The 21,579-nt window shown below is 35.6% G+C and overlaps 2 protein-coding genes across 8 annotated transcripts in view; both read left to right on the top strand.

Moving 5' to 3' along the window:
• LOC110029136 overlaps positions 1-6,909 on the top strand; it is an 11,964-nt gene extending 5,055 nt beyond the window's left edge. The window contains exons 4-11 of one of the 3 annotated variants that reach the window (XM_020731284.1): positions 526-1,410; positions 1,553-1,652; positions 1,737-1,790; positions 1,888-2,661; positions 2,782-5,022; positions 5,352-5,424; positions 6,023-6,153; positions 6,393-6,909. In XM_020731284.1, coding sequence (XP_020586943.1) covers positions 526-1,410; positions 1,553-1,652; positions 1,737-1,790; positions 1,888-2,661; positions 2,782-5,022; positions 5,352-5,424; positions 6,023-6,153; positions 6,393-6,676 — 4,542 coding nt within the window. In that variant the 3' untranslated portion in view covers positions 6,677-6,909. Of the gene's footprint in view, positions 1-525; positions 1,411-1,552; positions 1,653-1,736; positions 1,791-1,887; positions 2,662-2,781; positions 5,023-5,351; positions 5,425-6,001; positions 6,154-6,392 lie in introns of all 3 variants that reach the window. The other 2 variants (XM_020731283.1, XM_020731282.1) reach the window with 2 other exon arrangements.
• Positions 6,910-8,762: 1,853 nt separating this feature from the next.
• LOC110029199 overlaps positions 8,763-21,579 on the top strand; it is a 22,704-nt gene continuing 9,887 nt past the window's right edge. For all 5 annotated transcript variants that reach the window (XM_020731381.1, XM_020731378.1, XM_020731377.1 and 2 more), the window contains exon 1: positions 8,763-8,982. In XM_020731381.1, coding sequence (XP_020587040.1) covers positions 8,828-8,982 — 155 coding nt within the window. In that variant the 5' untranslated portion in view covers positions 8,763-8,827. The remainder of the gene's footprint in view (positions 8,983-21,579) is intronic.

The following is a 21,579-nucleotide window of genomic DNA, read 5'->3' as shown; positions in this document are numbered from 1 at the left end:
TATATATATATATAATATCAAGTGATTCTAATTATTTGTTCTTTACTCATTTATTATCATTTTATTCGAACAATTGCTCGAATCAAACTCATTTTCTCAAGCGAGCCGGCCTTTGAGCTGACTTGAGACTGTCAATTAAGCATGGAAGGATTTTTCTAGTGTTTTTGCATGGAAGGAATTTTCTAGCGTTGCTATAAATTTTACTTTATCAGCTATTCATGGTTCTTTAATTGTTTATCTATCTGATGTCCTTTTTGTTTTCGTGTTTTAATTTCTTTTTATACCATTTTCAGGTAAGCTATTACTTCTAACTACTATGGTCTTTCTAATTTATGTTCTCTTTATCTTTTCATAAAAGGTAGTTTAAATTGTGATTTGAACTCTTGAACAACTGTATTTGAAAAAGACATGGTTTAAGATGATACTTTTTTTATCAATTGACTTTTGGAATTCCTAGTTCCTTTTTATTTATGTATGCAAATTGTGTTTATATTAAAAAAATGGGTTTTTTTTTAATTCTTTCAGGATACTCGCCTGCCAAATTCCCTCTCTTATGGATCATCTGCAGACTCTGTGCAGAAAGAGCCTTGGCGTCCTGATGGGCCTCCAGACAAAAAGGATTGGAGAAGGGCTGTTCCTGATGTTGAAAATAGTCGACGTTGGCGTGATGAGGAAAGAGAGACTGGTTCGCTTGGTAGGAGAGATCGTAAGAAAGAAGGTGATCGAGAAACTGATCACCGAAAAAATGACCGCCGCTCCGAAATTGCTTCCGCAAGAGATTCTGGTGAATCTAGGACTCTGCCGTCCTCTGATAGATGGCATGAAGTGACGGGTCGTAGCACTGGCCTTGAGAACCGGCGTGATAGTAAGTGGTCATCACGATGGGGGCCAGAGGAGAAGGAGACACGCACTGACAGAAAAATAGATGGCGACAAGGAGGACCAAATTGCTGAAAAGCAAACATTTCTTAGTAGCAATCGGCCATCTGAATCTGAAACACGTGATAAGTGGAGGCCACGACATCGTCTGGAGATCCATTCCGGTGCTTCAACAGTTTATCGTGCTGCTCCAGGATTTGGATTAGATAGAGGACGGTCAGAAGCTTCGCAGGTTGGGTTTGCTCTTGGAAGGGGCAGGGGAAGCCTTCTGGGAGGCTTATCCCAGCACAGGACATCTTCAGCTGGACCTATTGGTGCTGCACCTTTAAGCAGGAGTTATGCTGACCAAGGGAGATCTGGTTTATTTGCAGAGCTGTTTCGCTACCCAAGGGGTAAACTTCTTGACATTTATAGGAAACAGAAGATGCTGCCTGATTTTGAAATTGTTCCTGATGGTTTTGATACTCCTCCTATGACACAATCAAAGTCTATGACACCATTGGCATTCGTCTCACCGGATCCTACTGAGGAGGTCAGTTCCATTCTCTTATGTGTGACTGTTCTTTTATGTTGCCGTTAGAAGCTTTTTTTTTTAAATGGTGCAATCGAAGTTCTTGTCTTTTAGTTTCTATAACTTGGACATCATCGTTTTAATCAATGTAAATGGTTCTCAGTCTCTTTTAGAAGATATATCAAAAGGAAAGGTCACTGGAAGTGAAGTGTTGTACAGTACAAGCAGAGAGCAGAAAGCAAACGTTGACTACAGTGAGATAGGTGATTACTATCCTGCACTACTTTTCTATTTATTTAGTCATGTGCTTATTTACTTATTTTTTTTATTCTTGGATTTGAGCTCAGAGGCTACGTCTTATCCTATTCTTTCTGCTGCTGATGCTTCCACCGAAGGTATTGGTATGGCATGCCCTACTTATATATGCAGTATATTCTTACGGATGCCTTTATGTTAGTGTCGAGTTTTTATTTATTATCTTAGATTGTGTTCCTGCAGTTTCTGGAGTTACATTGAACCCTTCATTCAGTGATACAAAATTTGATGCTGAGATTTGCAAAGTTTCAGATCATTTTGCGGCGGGGAATTATAAACTGGGGCCAAAGCAGCACCTTGATGAGAAGGATGCTGGAACAATGTCAGCTGCTCCTTACGATATTAGCATTAAACTACCTGATGATTCAATTTCTTTGTTCGAGTCTTCTTTTGCTGAGGAAATTCCAATAAATAAGGGAGATAAACACGAGAGTACTGAAGTGAAACATCTGGAGCTGGCCTCCCATGAAGAATGGAGTTTGTTCTATCAAGATCCTCAAGGAGACATTCAGGGACCATTTTTGGGTGTTGATATAATTTCCTGGTTTGAGCAGGGTTTTTTCGGTTTGGATTTACCTGTTTGTTTATCTGATGCTCCAGAAGGTACCCCATTCCGGCCTTTAGGTGAAGTGATGCCACACTTAAAATTTAGGTTTAATTCCACCATGGAAGTTTATTCTGAGGAGCTGTGTGATCCTTTTTTGGATACCTCAAATGATAAATTTGAGGTCATCGGCTCACTGGCTTCTAATTTTGTTGACCAAAGTTTGAAAACAGCTGCGCCTGTCTCTGATTCAATGGTCAGTCATGAATGTCAACCTAGTGTCTTAGATGTAAGAGGCTACATGGAAACTCCTCCAACTGGGAGGACACTGGTTTCTGAGCTTGAAGCTTCTGCCACTATTCCAGCTTCTGAAAGTCATACCCTTCATGATTTTCCAGGACAAGATACTGAAGGTTAGTTATCCTTTTTTCCCCCGCATGCATGCATGCATACATACATACGCTACAGCATGTTTGCTAACATTCTTTGATTTTTTTATTACCAAGTAATGTGTCGATCTTTATATTCTGCAGAGGTTCTATATACTGGAAGGTGCATGAATGAAGTTGAGAAATCTCTAGAGATGACAGCTAATGATGAATCTAATTCCTCTTGCGCTAATCTTGGTCATCAATTTCTGTCCAGTGAAATTGGGCAACCTCACATGTCTAGTCATAAAAATCATAGTGACAATGATATTAATCCGCTTGGATTGCTGTGGTCTGAGTTGGAAGGTTCACATTCTCGGCAGCCCATATCATCCACTATGGCTGGTATAGATGACCCCATCCGAAATCTTAACCCTTCGGTATTAGACCCCCTACTCTACATGCATAAGCAGGACCAGTTTAATCCATCTAGTAACCAAGCTTTTCCACCAGACGCATGGCCTAGCGCTTCCATCCAAAGCAACAGGTCAAATAAAATTCAAGATGGAATTGATGCAGCTCATTTTCCACATTTTGAAGATGAGTTTAGCCACCTCAGTATTCAAGACCAGCTACTGCTTCATCAGCTTCAAAAACAGCAACTTCAGGAACATCTTCCTTCTCATCAACACATGCATTTAGGCGAATCATTTGTGGTGCCAGAGCAGGGTTCTCTGCACCACAGAGCTAACAATCAATCCATGCTTGATATTGAGCATCTAATTAAACTGCAGCAGCTTCAAGAACAGCAGCATCATCTTCAGCGTTTACATGAGCAGCAGCAACTGCAGCAACAACAGCAACAATTGCAGCAGCAACAACTTTATCAACAAATGCAACTGCTGAAGCAGCAGCAACAACAAGAGCAACAACAACAGTTACTGATCGAGCATATGCTGCAGCGGCAAGCGCGCGAGGCACTTCTACGGGATGGCTCCCTCGATCAGATATTACTTCGACAGCACATTGCACGAGAGTTGGAACATCAGCCTCATCATTTCCAACGGAATCAGGATCTAGTGTTAGAGCAGTTTTTGAAAGCAAAACTTGGCCAAAATCTTCACCATGAGCAACACAATGATTTGTTGGATGTCCTTTCTCGTCAGAAGCATATGTCTACACTCTCTTTGGAAGAGCAAATTTTCTTGAGACTTCAGCAAGAGCAGTTGCAGGCAAGGCAGTTATCTCTTGCTTCTAGGCATAAGCGAGGCATGGAAGAGGACAGGCATGTTGGCAATGTCTGGTCTGTTGACGAATCGGGTCAGTTCATGAGAACAGCTGCTAGTGCTCAGCACCCTCATTTAAACAGGCTTAACCAGATGGATTATATTCAATCCCTGCAGCCGCCTTCGCCATTTGAGCAGGCAGGCTTACTTGAGCAGAACCTCATGCTACATGAGCGGATGCAGCAGAATCCTTACGAAAGAAATACACATCCTTTCGATAGTTCAATTCATATGTCTCGTAGCCCTCCTGAGCCAAATGCAGATGTTTTAAACGTGATAGCACGGCTGCAGGGGTTGGACATAGCAGAAATCCGTGGTCACATGCATCCTCCAGTTCAATCAAGGCAGTTCCATCCTGTTAATCCTCATGATCATCACATCTCAAATCAATTATTTAGGCCTCGTTTGGATGTGATTGATGGCCAATGGGCCGACTCGAACGGGCAGCAGCGTCCTAATAATTTGGTAGAAGCACAGTTAAATCAGCTTCATTATGAAGCTGAGAGACAGAAGCGGGATTTGAGGGGAAGTCTGTATAACATGGAATCAACTTCATGGGCAGCACTTGCTGGAAATGAGAACATAAAGCACGGAATAGATGATTTTTTCCAGCAGCAATTGGTTCTCCAACCTTCTCAGCCTTTGGAGTTACTTGATACTACCGCTCCATCCTTTGAAGATAGGGACCCCAACTGGTTCACAAACCCTTCATTGGATAATTCTTTTGCTGAGGGTTCCAATTTAAATAAGGTGTTTATGCAGCAGGATGTAGTGGGGAATCCTAGTGTCGAAATAGATGGCGGTGATTATGATTTAAGTGGAGAGTTGGCTTTAAGGACTAGATCTAGCTTGTCTATTGAGCAGAACCAGTTCTTTCATGAAGCAGATGAGATCGAGAAGGAACTAGCTGTTGATCCTGTTGTCAATGATTCTTCTGGTGATAGGGTCGATTTCTTAGATTTGAAGGATGGGAAGAGGCTTAAGCAGCGCAATGCAAGAAGTAAGCGTAGTACAAGGGGTAAGGCCCCGAACAATCCTGATCAAGCTGTTGGGTCTTTTTCAGAAGATCATGAGGTGCAAAGCAGTGCACCTATTAGACATACTTCATTGGGCAGCAATGGTACTACAAGCTGCTTACAACCTTTATTTTCTGTCTTGTATTATTTTAATGGGAAATTTACGTACATACCTCTTATTTATTTACGTATCTAACACCCAATGTTTGATATTTTGCATTTATATCTCCCATATCTTTCATATCGTATAAAAATAAGACTTTTTAACTTTTCAAAAGTGAAATGCGCCTTTCCATGCATAGGTAAGCTGGTATTATGTAAAAATTGAAGTTTAGGTTTGAGGTATGTAAATACATAGGAATCGAGTGGTATGTATGTAAATCTTCCTTTTTTAATTCTCTAGTCATGTGAGCTAACTCCTTTTATACTTCAGCCGGGGGTTTGAACTTCTACAATTATGAGACGAGTACAGATAATGTTTATGGTGAAGGAATGTCCAGTAGCAGGTACATTGCTCATTTCATGTAATATGTTTCAGCTTTAGAAATTTAGCTTATAGGTATTTAGTGTAGGGTAAAAATGAACAGTGAAACAGGATTAAATTGATTGGAAGTACTACTGCAGGGTCAAGCAGTTCCTAGATTTCTTTGGATTTTAGTTACCTTTGATTATATGCTAAATAATAAGATGTGGATGAAAATCTAATTTCCATACTTAAAAGAAGTATATTAGGTATATTTTATAATAAAATAATATCATAAGGATTCAAAAATAAATTTACAAAATTATAATTAAGTCAAGTATTTTCTTTAATTCACTTGTGAACACCTAGTAAAATTAAGGTTATTGTTCCTTGGTAATGTGTATTAAGAATGATAAATAAAAAGAAAAATGGGTGAATATAGCATGCCTAGAACTGTATAAAAAATAAATTATACTTGAGGTGATGTTTTATTTCAGAACTGTTGTATTATTTACTTGCCCTCATTTCAAATAAATTCATTGAATTCGAACCCGCCATCCTAAACGAAATCATTCCATGTTTGAAGTGCTTATTCTTGTATTTTTGTTCTGCTGATTCAGATCACTAAGAATTCTTGACAGAGGGTCTGACAGTGCCTCATTAAAGCACGCCCAAGACCCCTTGACTTTATCAACTCAAGGGTCTCTGTCTGAGTTCATCTCTGCTCCCACCATCGAAGCCAAAAATCCATCTGGTTTTCCTTCTTCTGAAGGTATGATAAGTTTAATCTAGTTTGCCTTGCAAGCAATATTACAAATTTGGTAAATTTACATACATTAAAATTGGTATTTTTAATGTGATATGAAAGATTTGGATTGTATTAATTTAAGAGGTAAAATTTAAATGTTAATATTTCAATGCATAGGAATTAGATGTTATGCATATAAAGACCCATAATTAAAAAAAAAAAAGAACTGTCACCAACTCTCATTCTGTTATTGTTTTCTGCAGCTTCTGCTTCTGGCATCTTAAAGGACTTGAGATTCCGTAGAACTTCTTCCACTGACATTGAACTCCCTGAGACTTCATTCATCGACATCATCAAAAGCTCTAAGAAACCTGCAGAATCCGAAACTCATCCCGGCAGCTCTCACGATCTCTTGGAATCCGGACAAGGTGTGAAGACTGCGAAGAAGAAAGGCAAGAAGGGAAGGCAGATAGATCCTTCCCTCCTTGGATTCAAAGTCCACAGTAACCGCATCATGATGGGCGAGATTCAACGCCCCGATGACTGATTCCCTTTCTTTCCATATCTTCTCACATTTAATCTATTGTGTATACACTTCTCAATTCTTTCTCTTTATGTTTTCCCAACTGCTCCGGCTGTAAAGATTGGAGGGTTCAGTTTTGTTAATTAGAAGAGCCCTTTCCATGAGTTCAATAAATGAGCTTTGATACGAGTAAAGTTTCTGTACAGGATGGTTTGGTTGCATCAATCAGTTTGGAGAAAAAGCTTAGACGGACTTTACAGGTTTGGGCCTCTAAATTAACCAATTTTATGCATTCTTGTGCTTTTGATAAACATTTATTTTATTGATGGTATTCCTTTTTCAAATTTGAAAAGAGTTGGATCGATTTGTTTTAACTAAATTATCTTTGTGATGGAAGATTGGGCTTTAATTCCATCAGAATAAGATATTTTGAAGGAAAAAAAAAAGGTTTTAATTTATTCATTCAATTTTTTCTTTTTGCAGGTGTCTTGTGGATTATGATTCATTAATCGAATATCTATTCGTCTCATGGCAAATTTAATAGTATAAAATGTGTTTTTATTAAATTTTGTAAAGATATCTTTACCAAGACTTTGTCCGCCAATTCTTGGTTCTGGCATTATTGCGCCGAACTTTATCTTCATTAGCTGGTCTCTGCCTCTAATGAAGATAAAATATTTGCGTACATAAGACGTACGCAACGCTGCGTACGCCCAGGGGTTATTCAGGGGGTACAGGGGAGTTATATCGGGGTTGTAGCCCTCTGTAACCTCCTGTAACCTACAAATGAGTTTCGCGCTTCTGTAGTTTCATAGGAGCAAATAAGTTACACGGATGTTACATGGGAGTTACACGGAGGTTATAGGGGGTATAAACCGGAAATAACCCCCCTGTACCCCTGAATAACCCCTGATGCAGCGTTGCGTACATCTTATGTACGCAAATATTTCCCCTGCCTCTAAGCGCTATCCGGTTGTTTAGAGTTTAATGCATTCGGTTTATATTTTGTGTTTTTGAAGTCACTATGGGAGGGAATGCCTGGATCCAAGTAGTGTTTATTAAATCCTATAATCAAAATCCAATTTTTTGTTTGTGTATAAATATATTTTGCCGGGGTTAAAACGCAAAATTGCATGGATATGTAAAAGGGCTGGTTATTAAATCCTATAATCAAAATCCAATTTTTTGTTTGTGTATAAATATATTTTGCCGGGGTTAAAATGCAAAATTGCATGGATATGTAAAAGGGCTGGTTACTCCTCTAGGGTTTTGCAATAGTTTTGTAAGGTGATATGGTTCGCCAGAAAATAAAGTAATTTTTATCTGAGTTTATTAATCTAAAATTTAGGATCACTTTTACTATTATTATTTTTATACCTATTATGTTTTTTGTTTTATGTTTGATTTAAATAAAATCATTTTTTGATCGAGGAAATTTTTTAAAAATACATAGTATTTTAGACGTTTTGAATATTTAAAAAATAAGACAATGCAATTAGAAATAGAACTCATTGACTAATAAAAGTTATAATTCATGATTCCCTTTGTGCCGAACAAAGCTCCAAGATTCAATCTAATCTACGATTGAATTGTTAGTTCAGTTGAACGCTGGTGTAAATACTTATATCAAATTAAAACATTCGTTTAGGGTTTAGGGTTTAGACTAACTAATAAAAGTTAAAATCCGTAATTAATTACATTGCTATTTCATCGTACTGCAGCGCATAGGATGCATGATGGGCTTCATACGTTTATTCTCTTTTAACTAATATTATAGAAATAAATTCATAGTTTTATAATACTAATTTATTTTTACACCAAATTTTTTTCGATTTTCACTTCGCAAATTATAGTATCATTTGATGATTCATTTTTAAAGTTAACGTTATTATTTTCTTTTTTTTGAAACTTCATAATTTTAATTATCAACCTTCTTTTCTTTTCATTTATAAGTACACACAAACATATATATGTATGTATGTATGTATATGTATATATATGTATGTATGTATATATATATATATGGTGTTAAATATGTAAATAAATAAATAATTGAGTCTTGAGTATGTCATAAAAAAAATAAAAAAAAAAAAGGCGGGAGATAGCAAATTTAAAGCGCCAAGTTTGCCCTTCATCAACAGAAACCCTCTTGTACTACCACATGAATAACAGCCAATGCATCCGTGTTCGTTGGCGGCTCCGCCGTTTACATCGCCGGCGATCCTCCGATCATCATCCTCCATCGAAAACATTTATCTCCGCATTTATTTGGTCGGATCACGCAACCCTCAATACTGCAGCCCCTTCTCTATCGGGGATGCCGTCACTAGGTTTGCCCGCCATCTTCCTCAGCTTCTTTTTATAACTTTTTTTTAAAAAAAAAAATATGTGAGGTTGAATGCGCAAAACTTGGTGCTCCATAATGTACTTGTTATCAAGCGAATGGTATTTAGGTTGAGTATGTACTTCCGCAAGTTCTAGCTAGAGCTTATTGAGGAGGGATTATCTGGCCTTTTTTGCTTATTATCTGAACGATCCTGTCTGAAATCATTTAATTTAAACGATGATTTCTGCTAGAAATTCTATTCTATGAACTCGTTTGTGTATTTCCTGTTCAAGCTATAGTTTCATTTTGCTTATTTTGATCGTGAATTGTGAAATTTGGAATTCTTAGGCTCTTATTTAGTTACTCTTGTATTATTCTCTACTGGGTCATGGAGGTTTTTGTTAGTTTATGCATGTTATTGTTGTTTAGTCAGTTAATTGCTTTAGCCTTTTGAACTGGTTGGGTTGGCATTCTGATCTGAGATTATTAGATGTTTAGTTTTTTTGTTAGGTCAATTAGAGGTGTAAATTGGTTAATAGATTAGTTCAAGATGAATTAAGGGCCTTATATTCTTTTTACATAGCCTCCGTTTAGAGGAAAAAAAATATTAAGCGCGGACAAGACATGTGGATTTGGTGGCATTCCACACGTAATATTCGCTCCATTTGGAGACATTCGGATGGATGTAAAAAATGTGGTGAGTTCTTCTGCTATTCTATGTTTTCTTCTTCAATTCCTCTTCCTTATTTTTTAGAGTTGCCAAAATTATGGAGTTGCTATTTATCGTTCTCAAATATGAGTTTTTCTTCTATATATCCTTATCATATAACTTCTACAGTTGCCAGCATCCTTAATTTGTTGATCATCAAGATCCCAAGAATATGTTTGTATCACATTCATGGCATAATATAGGTATTTAAAATGGTATATATTGGCCTTACTTTCAATTTAAAAGCTTGGAAATGCTATACAACATGTATCATTTCTCGGGCTTGTCTATCATATTGCATCACTGGCTGGTAAACATGGTCTTGCATGTTTTGTTAAGTTTCAACTCCAAACTGTATAGTCACTTTAGATGAATACACTTCCCACATCCAATGTCTCAATTAGGGTTGTAAAAAGTCAAGTTGACCTCGAATCAACCTTGACAGGAACTTGTGCTTGTTTAGTTAATCCAATTCAAGCTTAATTTTAAGTGTTTGAGTTGATTCATGAACCAAATCATTTTGTATGAACTGGAGAAAATAATATTAATTCAAACTATTTTTATAATAAAATAACAAATATAATGAACATTCAAGAAATAGTTAATAAGAAATCATCTAATATAAAATGTTGTATAGGGTGAAAATGTCATGACGAATATCAAAGGGATCAAACGGTCAAGACAAAGACTCAGACGATCGAAGTTCTGAACCAAAGAGCGAATAATAACGTATAACTGTTGATCGAACACCACAAATCGATCAATCGCATACTTGGCACCCGACAAATCTGGTGACCGACAAACCATCTAGTGAGATGATGCGATCGAGTGATAAAATGACTTTCATCGATTGACTAGATCTCTCGGCGGAGAGCATCAGATTGATCAACTTAACCGGTCGATGCTAAACTTTAGACAACCGACATATATTTTGTTTTCGTTCTATTATAATATGACTCTCATTCGACGTGTTATTTGAGCGGTTATCATAACTGTTCCCTTCTTTTTGTAATTATATTTTGAGGCCATTATAAATAGTCAGTCATGAAATAAATAAAGACAAAACATTTTCTCTCTCACTCTACTCTCTATCTAACTTTTTTCTCCTCTCTGCTCTAATTGTCGTGGCGTGTTTCTCGTAAGAAAATTTAGGATTTAACAAATTTAAATATTATATTTAAACATTTTTAAAATTTTAAGGATAAAATCTTGAATTTAAATGTATTTTTAATATACTTTATAATAATATTTTCTTAAAACAAGCTGGCTTGAGAATTAACAAGTCGAGTTGGGGTAGGCTTGAGCTTGAGCTTGTTAGCTCTTTGAGCTCAACTAACAAGCCATTTATTGAGCCAAGCCGAGCTGGCTCACGAGCCAGTCTGGCTCTGTTACATTCCTAGTGTCAATCAACTCATTAGGCATGTACATATACCCTCCTTTGTAAAGTTTCACGCCTTATTGGTTCTCTTATAGGAAGGATCATTGTGAAGTTTTTCTTTGTATTTTTTTTAGGGATAAGTCGCAAAATAGTTTTCTGTCTATCTGTATGCGGTTGATTTAGTCATGGAGTTATCACATTTCTGTAATTATGTAACATTGAATTTTCTTTCAGAGTGATACAATTCATTATTTGGCCCTTCCACCAAGTTGAGTTGACATTCCTGACATCAAGTGGGCATGAACCGTTTTTTATCAATGTTAATAGATTGATTTGCATAACCTTTATTTAATATATACTTGTAATCTGTCTTTGAGCTTTATAATTTTTTTCAAGTTCTTAAAATATTTTCTGACACTCAAGTATGAATTACATTGCTGGCTGCAAAGAATCATGCAAAGTCATCATAGTTAGTGTTGAAACTCAGAATAATGCAGAATACATAATTGTTTCATAACAAATTCGATAATCCAAACGATCAATTTTTCTTAACTAATCAACAAGTTAAGAATTATTAACATACATTTCAAATTTGAGGAGGAGTGTTAAGAATTATAATAGGAAATAATTTATTCCTATAGAAAGTTATGAGGAATAAATTATTTTCTTAGAATAAGAAGATAATTAATTATTAGAGATATCAGTTGATATATCTTTCCTTTCATATCATTTACTTTTTATTATTTTTTCTATTATAGGATTCTTGTAAGGGTTATTTACACCCCCGTTCATATCAATGAAACAATTATGTATTCCGCATTATTATGAGTTTCAACATGGTATCAGAGCAAGGTTTCGTACCCTGTTGTCTTCCCCACGCCACCGGTTCTCCTTTGAAAATTGTTGGACTCCCTTCCTGCCATCCTCTATGCAGGAGGGGAGGAGCACTTATCTTGATATTTGAAACAACGACTTTTTCTTCACTACTCAAACCAACTTGGTCTTGTGCTCGTAAGCAAGGGCTCCAGCCAGGGTGGGACCAACGATGCCGCACCCCGCCTCATCGTCTCACTGTCGTCGATCGGACAATGCTGGCAAAATCCATCGCCGACCCTTCCTCCTGTAGTATTTTTTTGCTTTCCTGCCAAAGCGTCAGGGGGAGTTGCGTTTCCAGCCGGTCATTTCTCATGCTTTCTTCTCTGCCAAAGTGTCAAGGGGAGCTGTGTTTCCAGTCTGTCAGTAGAATTTACTGGGTGTGATTTACATGTTTTTTTTCTGTAGCCAACGATAACCGCGATTAACTAAAAATCAGTTTTCCTGTAGGTTGTTTCTTTCCCTGCAAAACTCAAAATTCAGCCAAGTTTGAATCCAACAAATTCAGCAAAGCCTGAATCTCTCTTCTACGCCGAAACATATGACAGACAAAACTCAAAATTCAACCAAGTCTGAATCCATCAAATTTAGCATAGCATGAATCTCTCTTTTACGTCGAAATTTATGACAAACAAAACTCAAAATTCAGTCAAATCTGAATCTAGCAAATTCGATAATCCAAACGATCAATTTTTCTTGACTACTCAGCAAGTTAGGAATTATTAACATACATTCCAAACTTGAGGGGAGTGTTAAAAATTATAATAGGAAATGATTTATTCCTATAAAAAGTTATGAGGAATAAATTATTTTCTTAGAATAAGGAGATATTTTCTTTCCTATTTTATTTTTATTTCCTTAGATTATGAATTATTTGTTTTTATATTTTATGTTATTTCCTATATCTTCTAATAATTAATATGAATTAATTATTGGAGATATCAGTTGGTATATCTTTTCTTTCATATCATTTTCTTTTTATTATTTTTTCTATTATAGGATTCTTGTAAGGGTTATTTATACCTTCATTCATATCAATGAAATAATTATGTATTTAATAACCTTATCAGCAACACCCTCAAGTCATTCACGTTGATTTTCGGCAAATCCAACGATTTGTCTTATTTTTGTAACGTCCCCAACACCTTTTGTTCCTAACTTATATGATATTATTGTCAGTACAACGGTGAGCATGCCACAGTTTTTTGTCCGAACAAATGCAAATGCTTCTTGGTCAAATATTCTTGAGTACTTCCAAGTCTTTCTAGCATTAGCAATTTCAAGTTTCTCTATAGTATCACTGTCTTTGCAGATGTGGGTGTTCTAACGATGAGATGAGGATATGTACAGGAACACCCATTTTATCAGCGCATGATAACAAGAGACTATAAGAGTGCATGCCAGTATAACACATTTGCAAAACATATAACATTTGACATAATCCTCTATCTTGGTTTGTCAACTCTACAAATGTTAATAAAAATATTGCAACTGTATCCTTTAAGATAGTCCTAGACTGAAGAAGTTGTCGAATTGATGTTAAACATTCCAGATTTCGTGTTATTGACATCATGTCTTCTTGGAAAAATCTCTTATACTGTTGTTTAATATAATCCCAAGCATTTTTCATGTTAGTCTCTTCTTTAACAACCAATGTCAACGAAAAAACACATATGTATGTTTCAGAGCGTTCCCATACTTGGTAATGTTCTTCATCCATTTCTTTATTACTCGGAGGCTCATAAGTATATTCTTTTCCCCCTGTTATCTCACAAACTGTTCGCTGATCAAGTGTTGTCGCAGATGTCGACTTCTTTAACATCCCAGTCTTTCGATTTTCAAACAGGTATTTTGTTGGATCTTCACATGATCTGAGACCTCAAGCACATTCCATAATGCTTGCAACAGCTGAGAACTTACAACCTGTGTCAATGATGAAAGTGCAACTGATAGGATTTTCTCTTTTCCTTTTCTATCATAATTAAACCAATCCTTGACATTAATGTGCTCTTTCGCTCGTAGGTTTGCATTCTGGTATGTGCTCAGTCTGTTGCAAGTATTCTAATATGTGTTTGGGGTCTCAGATAATGTGAAGATCCAACAAAATATCTGTTTGAAAATCAAAAGACTGGGATGATAAAGAAGCCGACATCTGCGACAACACTTGATCAGCGAACAATTTGTGAGATAATAGGGGGAAATGAATATACTTATGAGCCTCTGAGTAATAAAGAAAGGGATGAAGAACATTACCAATTATGGGAACGTTCTGGAACATACATGTGTGCTGCTTTGTTGAGATTGGTTGTTAAAGAAAAGACCAACATGAAAAATGCTTGGGATTATATTAAACAACAATATAAGAGATTTTTCCAAGAAGACATTATGATGTCAATAACATCAAATTTGGAATGTTTAACATCAATTCGACAACTTCTTCAGTCTAGTATTATCTTAAAAGATACAGTTGCAATATTTTTATTAAGTTTTGTAGAGTTGACAAACCAAGATAGAGAGTTATGTCAAATGTTATATGTTTTGCAAATGTGTTATACTGGCATGCACTATTATAGTCTCTTGTTATCATGTGCTGATAAAATGGGTGTTTCTGTACATATTTGTTAGAACACCCCACATCTGCAAAGACAGTGATACTGTAGAGGAACTTGAAATTGCTAATACTGAAAAGACTTGGAAGTACTCAAGAATATTTGACCAAGAAGCATTTGCATTTGTTCAGACAAAGAACTGTGTCATGCTCATCGCTGTACTGACAATAATATCCTATAAGTTAGGAACAAAAGGTGTTGGGGAAGGTACAAAAATATGACAAAATGTTGGATTCGCTGAAAATCAGCGTGAATGGCTTGAGGGTGTTGCTGATAAGGTTATTAAATACAGAATATTTTCATTGATATGAACGGGGGTATAAATAACCCTTACAAGAATCCTATAATAGGAAAAATAATAAAAAAGAAATGATATGAAAGGAAAAATATATCAACTGATATCTCCAATAATTAATTCATATTAATTATTAGAAGATATAGGAAATAACATAAAATATGAAAATAAATAATTCTTAATATGAGGAAATAAATATAAAATAGGAAAGGAAATATCTCCTTATTCTAATAAAATAATTTTAAGAAAATAATTTATTCCTCATATTCCTCATAACTTTCTATAGGAATAAATTATTTCCTATTATAATTCTTAACACTCCCCCTCAAGTTTGGAATGTATGTTAATAATTCCTAACTTGCTGAGTAGTCAAGAAAAATTGATCGTTTGGATTATCGAATTTGCTAGATTCAGATTTGGCTGAATTTTGAGTTTTGTTTGTCATAAATTTTGACGTAGAAGAGAGATTCATGCTTGACTGAATTTGATGGATTCAGACTTGGCTGAATTTTGAGTTTTGTCTGTCATAGGTTTCGACGTAAAAGAGAGATTCAGGCTTTGCTGAATTTGTTGGATTGAGACTTGACTAAATTTTGAGTTGGGAAAGAGACAACAAAGAAAGCAACACAAGAAAGGGCGGCTGAAAACAGAGCTCCTACTGACGCTTGGGTCAGGGAAGAAAAAAATACTGTAGAAAAACTAACTAGCTCGAAACACAGTTCTTCTTGACGCTTTGGCAGAGAAGAAAACTGGAGAAATGACCGGCTGGAAACGCAGCTCCTCCTGACGCTTTGACAGAGAAGCAAAAAAATACTGCAGGAGGAAGGATCAGCGATGGATTTTGCCGGCATTGTCCGATCGACGACAGTGAGACGATGAGGCGAGTTGCGGCATCGTTGGTCCCGCCCTGGCTGGAGCCCTTGCTTACGAGCACGAGACCAAGTTGGTTTGAGTAGTGAAGAAAAAGTCGTTGTTTCAAATATTAAGATGAGTGCTCCTCCCCTCCTGCATAGAGGATGACAGGAAGGGAGTCTAATTTTCAAAGGAGAACTGGTGGCTAGGGTACGAAACCTTGCTCTGATACCATGTTGAAACTCAAAATAATGTGAAATACAAAATTGTTTCATTAATATGAATGGGGGTATAAATACCCCTTTCAAGAATTCTGTAATAGGAAAAATAATAAAAAGGAAATGATATGAAAGAAAAGATATATCAACTGATTTCTCCAATAATTAATTCATATTAATTTTTAGAAGATATAAGAAATAACATAAAATATGAAAACAAATAATTCATAATTTAAGGAAATAAATATAAAATAGGATAAATATAAAATAGGAAAGAAAAGAAAATATCTCCTTATTCTAATAAAATAATTTATTCCTCATAACTTTCTATAGGAATAAATTATTTCCTATTATAATACTTAGCAGTTAGTTATACAATTATTTATGTTTCTCTCGTTAAATTATTCCATATTGAACCATATACATGATAGATCACCATAGAACCATGCGTTCAAACATTTGATGGCTTCTAATATTATGTGATTTCTTAAAGTAAAATGTTGATATTATCACTTGAAAATATACTAAACTTATTTCATATGTTTTCTTGAAAATTTATTTATTTTTGGGGCCTTCACATGCATACCACACAATTTTAATATTACTCAAAACATTTGCTTCACATAAAAACTATCACCTAAGTGTTACAAACATAAATTGATAGGAAATCTCCAACAAACTATTCCCAATTTTATTGGGGCTTAGGATCAATTAGAAACTAAATCATACCACAATAAAACAAGATCACACAAATTTGATAAAAATTGAAATAAAAAAATTAAAATAGAAGCGCAATCAAAGTAACCTGAAAAAACACATGAGAATTTACATGGAAAAACCTGAGAGCAATAAAAAAATAACGGAGTCACCATTAGAAACTTCATCTCTAAAATTCAGAAGGTTTTACAAAAAACACACACAAAGAAAACTTATAGGACTCGCTTCGATCCGACTTAAAAATCATATTGAATCACCGAAATACACCTCTTCTACACTTCTCACCTTCACCGAGATGCTTGTCGAATAATACCAAAGGAAGGTACACCAAGTCCTACCGTACGTTGCTCAAACTCAGGATTAAAAGCCAATTCGCAACACCAATAGCTCATGGCGCATGTGCGCTTGAAATTGGAGCCTATGCGCTAAGCTCTCTGGAAATAGACGCCTATATGGGCGCATATGAGCCCAAAGCAGAGGCATAGGCACCGCCTTCTCTGTTCGAGCACCCAATGTCGGCTATTTTTAACTTCGTGGTATGAAAAAGTGATGATTTTGTGATTTTGAAAATAATTTAAATATGAATATAACATTTTTATTATTATTATTTTTAAAGGTAAGTAACATTTTAATTTTAAAATAGGTGAGATCAAACGGGTCTCTCATTTTAAATAGTTTAGATGATCGAATACAATACTACAAGTAATACACTTATCCCGAAGAATAAATATATCACTTGTAATATCACTTGTAATAGATATCACTTGTAATAGAGATTCAATCACTTAGACTAAAGAATTTGTGACATCCGTTTTGGTCTGCGAAATATTTTATATAAAAAGCCAACAAGTTCCCCTGCCTAACATAAAAAATTAGATAGGGTTTATTTTATCTGGGTTTCAGGTTCCTTATAGAGGCAAGCCCTTATAGTTAATTACATTTTAAATGACTGGGGGTCACTTAAGAAAACTCTTGATTAAGATCATGTAATTTTGCCTTCAAGATTTCAAAGTTTAGGTTTTCACGATTGGACATGGGAAAATCAAATGGGAATGGTTCAAAATAGGAACATTTATCTTAAGGAATTCAAATGAATGAATAATAAGAGACATCACAGATCCAGGAGAAACCCTGGGATGTCCCAACTATCCTAATGTTCGACTTTATGTCTTTCGAAATGATGTAATTTGATATTTCAATCTTGCAAATTATTTACGATTTAGGACTTATGTTTACACAATATCAGACTGTGCAAATAACCTAAAAAGACAGGAGGATTTACATCGTACCGCACGGTAACCTTGGAATCCTAACGTGTTAGGACTTATAATTATACAAAAGGGTTGTGCAAAAAGCCTAAAAGTGATATGTAAGGGTTTTACGCTGCGCCAGGCAAACCACCTCGCTGTGTTGCCCACAATGTTCGTTCCAAACTCCTCGTAGTAGCACATCCTGGTTTAGTTTTAGTTTTGGAAATGCATTTAACCACTATGTTATTCTAAACTAAGGCATAGTGTGTATCAAAATAACTAAACATGCAGTATAAGAGAAAAGAACAGTATAGTATACAATAGAAAGAAAAAACAGTATAACATGCTGAAAGAAGTGTATAACGTGCTAAGAAAAAACAGTATAATATGTTGGAAAAATAGTATAACAGTCTATGAGAATAATTTAACATTTTGTGAAATAAAATGTTGTAATGTAAATTAAACCTTTACACCTGGAAAGTTTATTATTTTTTTAAGTTTAGCTATTATGCGCTGTGTAGAAGGGGAAAATATGACATGAAAAAAACTTGAGAGAAACAGGTAAATCGTAGGAAAAAGACAAATAAATAAAACAAAATACAATATCACATATAAAGTACCAAAAATAGGAGATTTATATGTAATATTGGGGATATCCCCAATCGTCAGGAGGATTTGAGTGTAAAACTCAAATCCCGGAGCATTGAGTTTCAGTTTTGGTCAAGTTAAGGCAAGAATTTCATTATTTGATTTAATTAAATCAGTCATGATTTACGATCTAGTGCACCCTCGTGTCTAGTGTCTTAATTATCTGACGAACTGGGGTAAGATGTTTGGCTTCTTAGGTTCATTTAAACATTAGAAAGATGAACTCTCTCAAGGTGTGCTCCTAAGACTTAGGAAACCCACACCTTAATTTTAGTCTGAAGTGTTCTAAAGTGTCTAACCTCAATTAAGTGTCCTTCAACTAATCCTCGAACATCTTTAGATCAAGCTTAGCTCGCTATCATCCTCCTAAAATCTAGGCGTAAACCTAAAGTTTTGGCATAAAAAGGTTATGAAGTGTGCTTCAATCCTAGTTAGGGTAGTTGGATTTAAGTTGATTCAAAATTTAGGGACCTAAATGCAAGTCTATTGATCTTTCAATCCATATCAATAATCGTTATCTAAACTCTCACTCTCTTCAAACCCTCAATTATTCTTCCAATTTACAATTTTATCTTTCATATACAAAAATGAACGGTAGATGATTCGCTATTCTATCCCCTCTTCAGGTTTTATCATCTCAAAGATCCAAATTCTATTTTTAATTTTCTCTTTCTTTTTCCCTTAAGACTATGAATCATTTCTGAATATAATTAAATCGGAAATTCTCATTTTTAACTTAACCGTTAAAAAAAATAAAATAAAACAAAAAAAAGAGGCCGATTCACTTTTAAAACAAAGTCAAGTCGTTAAAGTTTAAATGAAATCATAAGTGCATCGACTTAAAGACGTTTAAATTCATTAAAAAGAAAATGATCGGATCAATCCCGAGAAGAACATCCTTTTCAAATGACAATCTTGCACATTTCAAAACCCCTCATGAATTTAATTCACATCAACCATATATTTTCTCCAAATGAAATTGTACAAGCCCTTTTACATTTCATAAAAGAAGATATATTAATTAATGGAAGAAATAATTCCCCAGCATTCTAGAAAAACATGCCAATGTCAAAAATAATTTAATCCCATCTTTCATCAAAAGTTTATAATGAGATATAAATTCAACATGGTGTAAAAAAAAAAAAATCAAATATATGCTCTCGAGTAAGACCAGGAGGGAGACTCCAACATCACAATAGACCCACGGGTAAGGGCCAAAAGGAAGGCTCCAAAGGCAGCAACACCAAGCAATACCCAAGATCAAAGCAATAGATATCATCTCATCATCATTTAAGCTTGAATCAAACATAAAAGAGCCATAGGGAAATCTCATGACCAGGCTAAAATAAGGAACAAATTAAATTCCAGCCAACCTCAACATTAATCACAACATGTAGGGGTCATGAGTAAAGGGCAACAAGAAGAAAACCGTAAAGGCAACACACACCAATTAAGGCTCAAGGGTAGAGCCGGAAATAGGAGTAAAACAACCATCAAACCAGCGCCTAACAAGCTCCAAATCGAGCCCAGAAAAAGGGACAAAACAACTACCAATCTAGGCCTCAAACAAGCTCTTCAAAGTCCCCATGATAAAAGGAATGTCATGTATATGTATTTCACGCAGAGGGGCAGCAAAAGGAGGAAAGATCGAGCCCCAAATACATTCTTCAGCACATAAAAATTATTTCCAGCAAATATTCTGATGAGGGACAACAAGAGAAACAAGACATAAACCTCAAACATGTTTTTCCAAATGTATTTCTAAAAGAGTAAAATACATTCCAAGACCACCCTAGCCATGCTTTCAAGTGCTTTAAGGAAAGTAAAGATAACCCACACATGCTTGCCATAGACATTTATGAGGAATAAAAATGTATTTTTAAAATGCTCTACCAATGCTTCCACATATTTCAAGCAAAAAAAAAGTAAGGAAAACTGATATATATGTTTCATTTCTCACCATCCTAAGCAAATATTCATGATTAAACTTCAAAATAAACTTCCATTAAGACATTCAATTGCTTATTATCATGAGTCACTAGACAAGGCAGAATCAGAGCCTTATGCAAGCATTTTTCTCAATTTTAATATTTCCAATAACATATTTCAAGCAAGGCAGCAAAAAAGAGGAGAAGAAGAAGAATATCTCTTTAGTGCAGATTTAAAGCAAAACACTAAAAATAGGATTGAAGAAAACACCACACAGAAATTTCTCCTGAAAGCCTCACGTAAAAGCTCCTCTCGGGTTTCTAGTTCCCCAAGCCGCAAAATCTTCGAACGACAGAGAGAGAGGAAGGAAATCTTTCTTCTTTCGAACAACAAAGGAGTAAATCCGCTTGCTAACTGTGAAAAAGGAAGAAAGAAAAATGCCAAGTTCCTCTAAAAATTCTCTCTCAAGAACACTCCTTTTTTTTCAGAAAACTTCTACAACCACAAAACAGTGCCCTAGAAAGCTCCTATATAGGCATAAAAGAGAAGAAAGACAACCACCTACCCCCCCCCCAGCCACATTGGCCAACGAATCAAAAAGAAGAAAGGAAGCGTCACAATAAAAGTGAGAGTGTTCAGCCTCGAGGAAGAGAAGCGTCGGTGTTGACCTCACTTTTGGTTGAGGTCTAGAAATTTCTTTAGTAGCCTAGGTCTAGCCATAGGACTTTTCTACTGACTAGTCTTAGAAAATTAGAAAAGGTACCCTCACCATTAGAAACTCAAAACTTTTCTATTTACTCAACTTGAAGTTCCACATATTGGTCATAACCTTTAGCACTTAGTAGGTAAGATCATTATGAGGGAACTCAAGGAGAGTTCCTATAGGGCTACTTGACCTTAGGATTGACCCTGAATGTTGATTTGGAGCTAAGCTACACCATACCCTCACCATACTCTGGCTAAGACCAATACATGGGGACCCAAAATGGAGATTTTATTGATCCATGACTCATTCAAAATGGTTCTCTACCCAATTGCACTTGAAATGCCCAACTTGGCCTTTTGCCCCTAGGCACCTCCAAATTACCCAACTGCCCTTAGGACCCAAATTTGGCCAAAATTC

This window comes from Phalaenopsis equestris, unplaced genomic scaffold (genome assembly GCF_001263595.1).
Source record: "Phalaenopsis equestris unplaced genomic scaffold, ASM126359v1 Scaffold000552, whole genome shotgun sequence".
Taxonomy (NCBI): Eukaryota; Viridiplantae; Streptophyta; class Magnoliopsida; order Asparagales; family Orchidaceae; genus Phalaenopsis; species Phalaenopsis equestris.
Note: the sequence above shows the minus strand (reverse complement) of the source record. Positions and strands in the feature narration are given on the sequence as shown.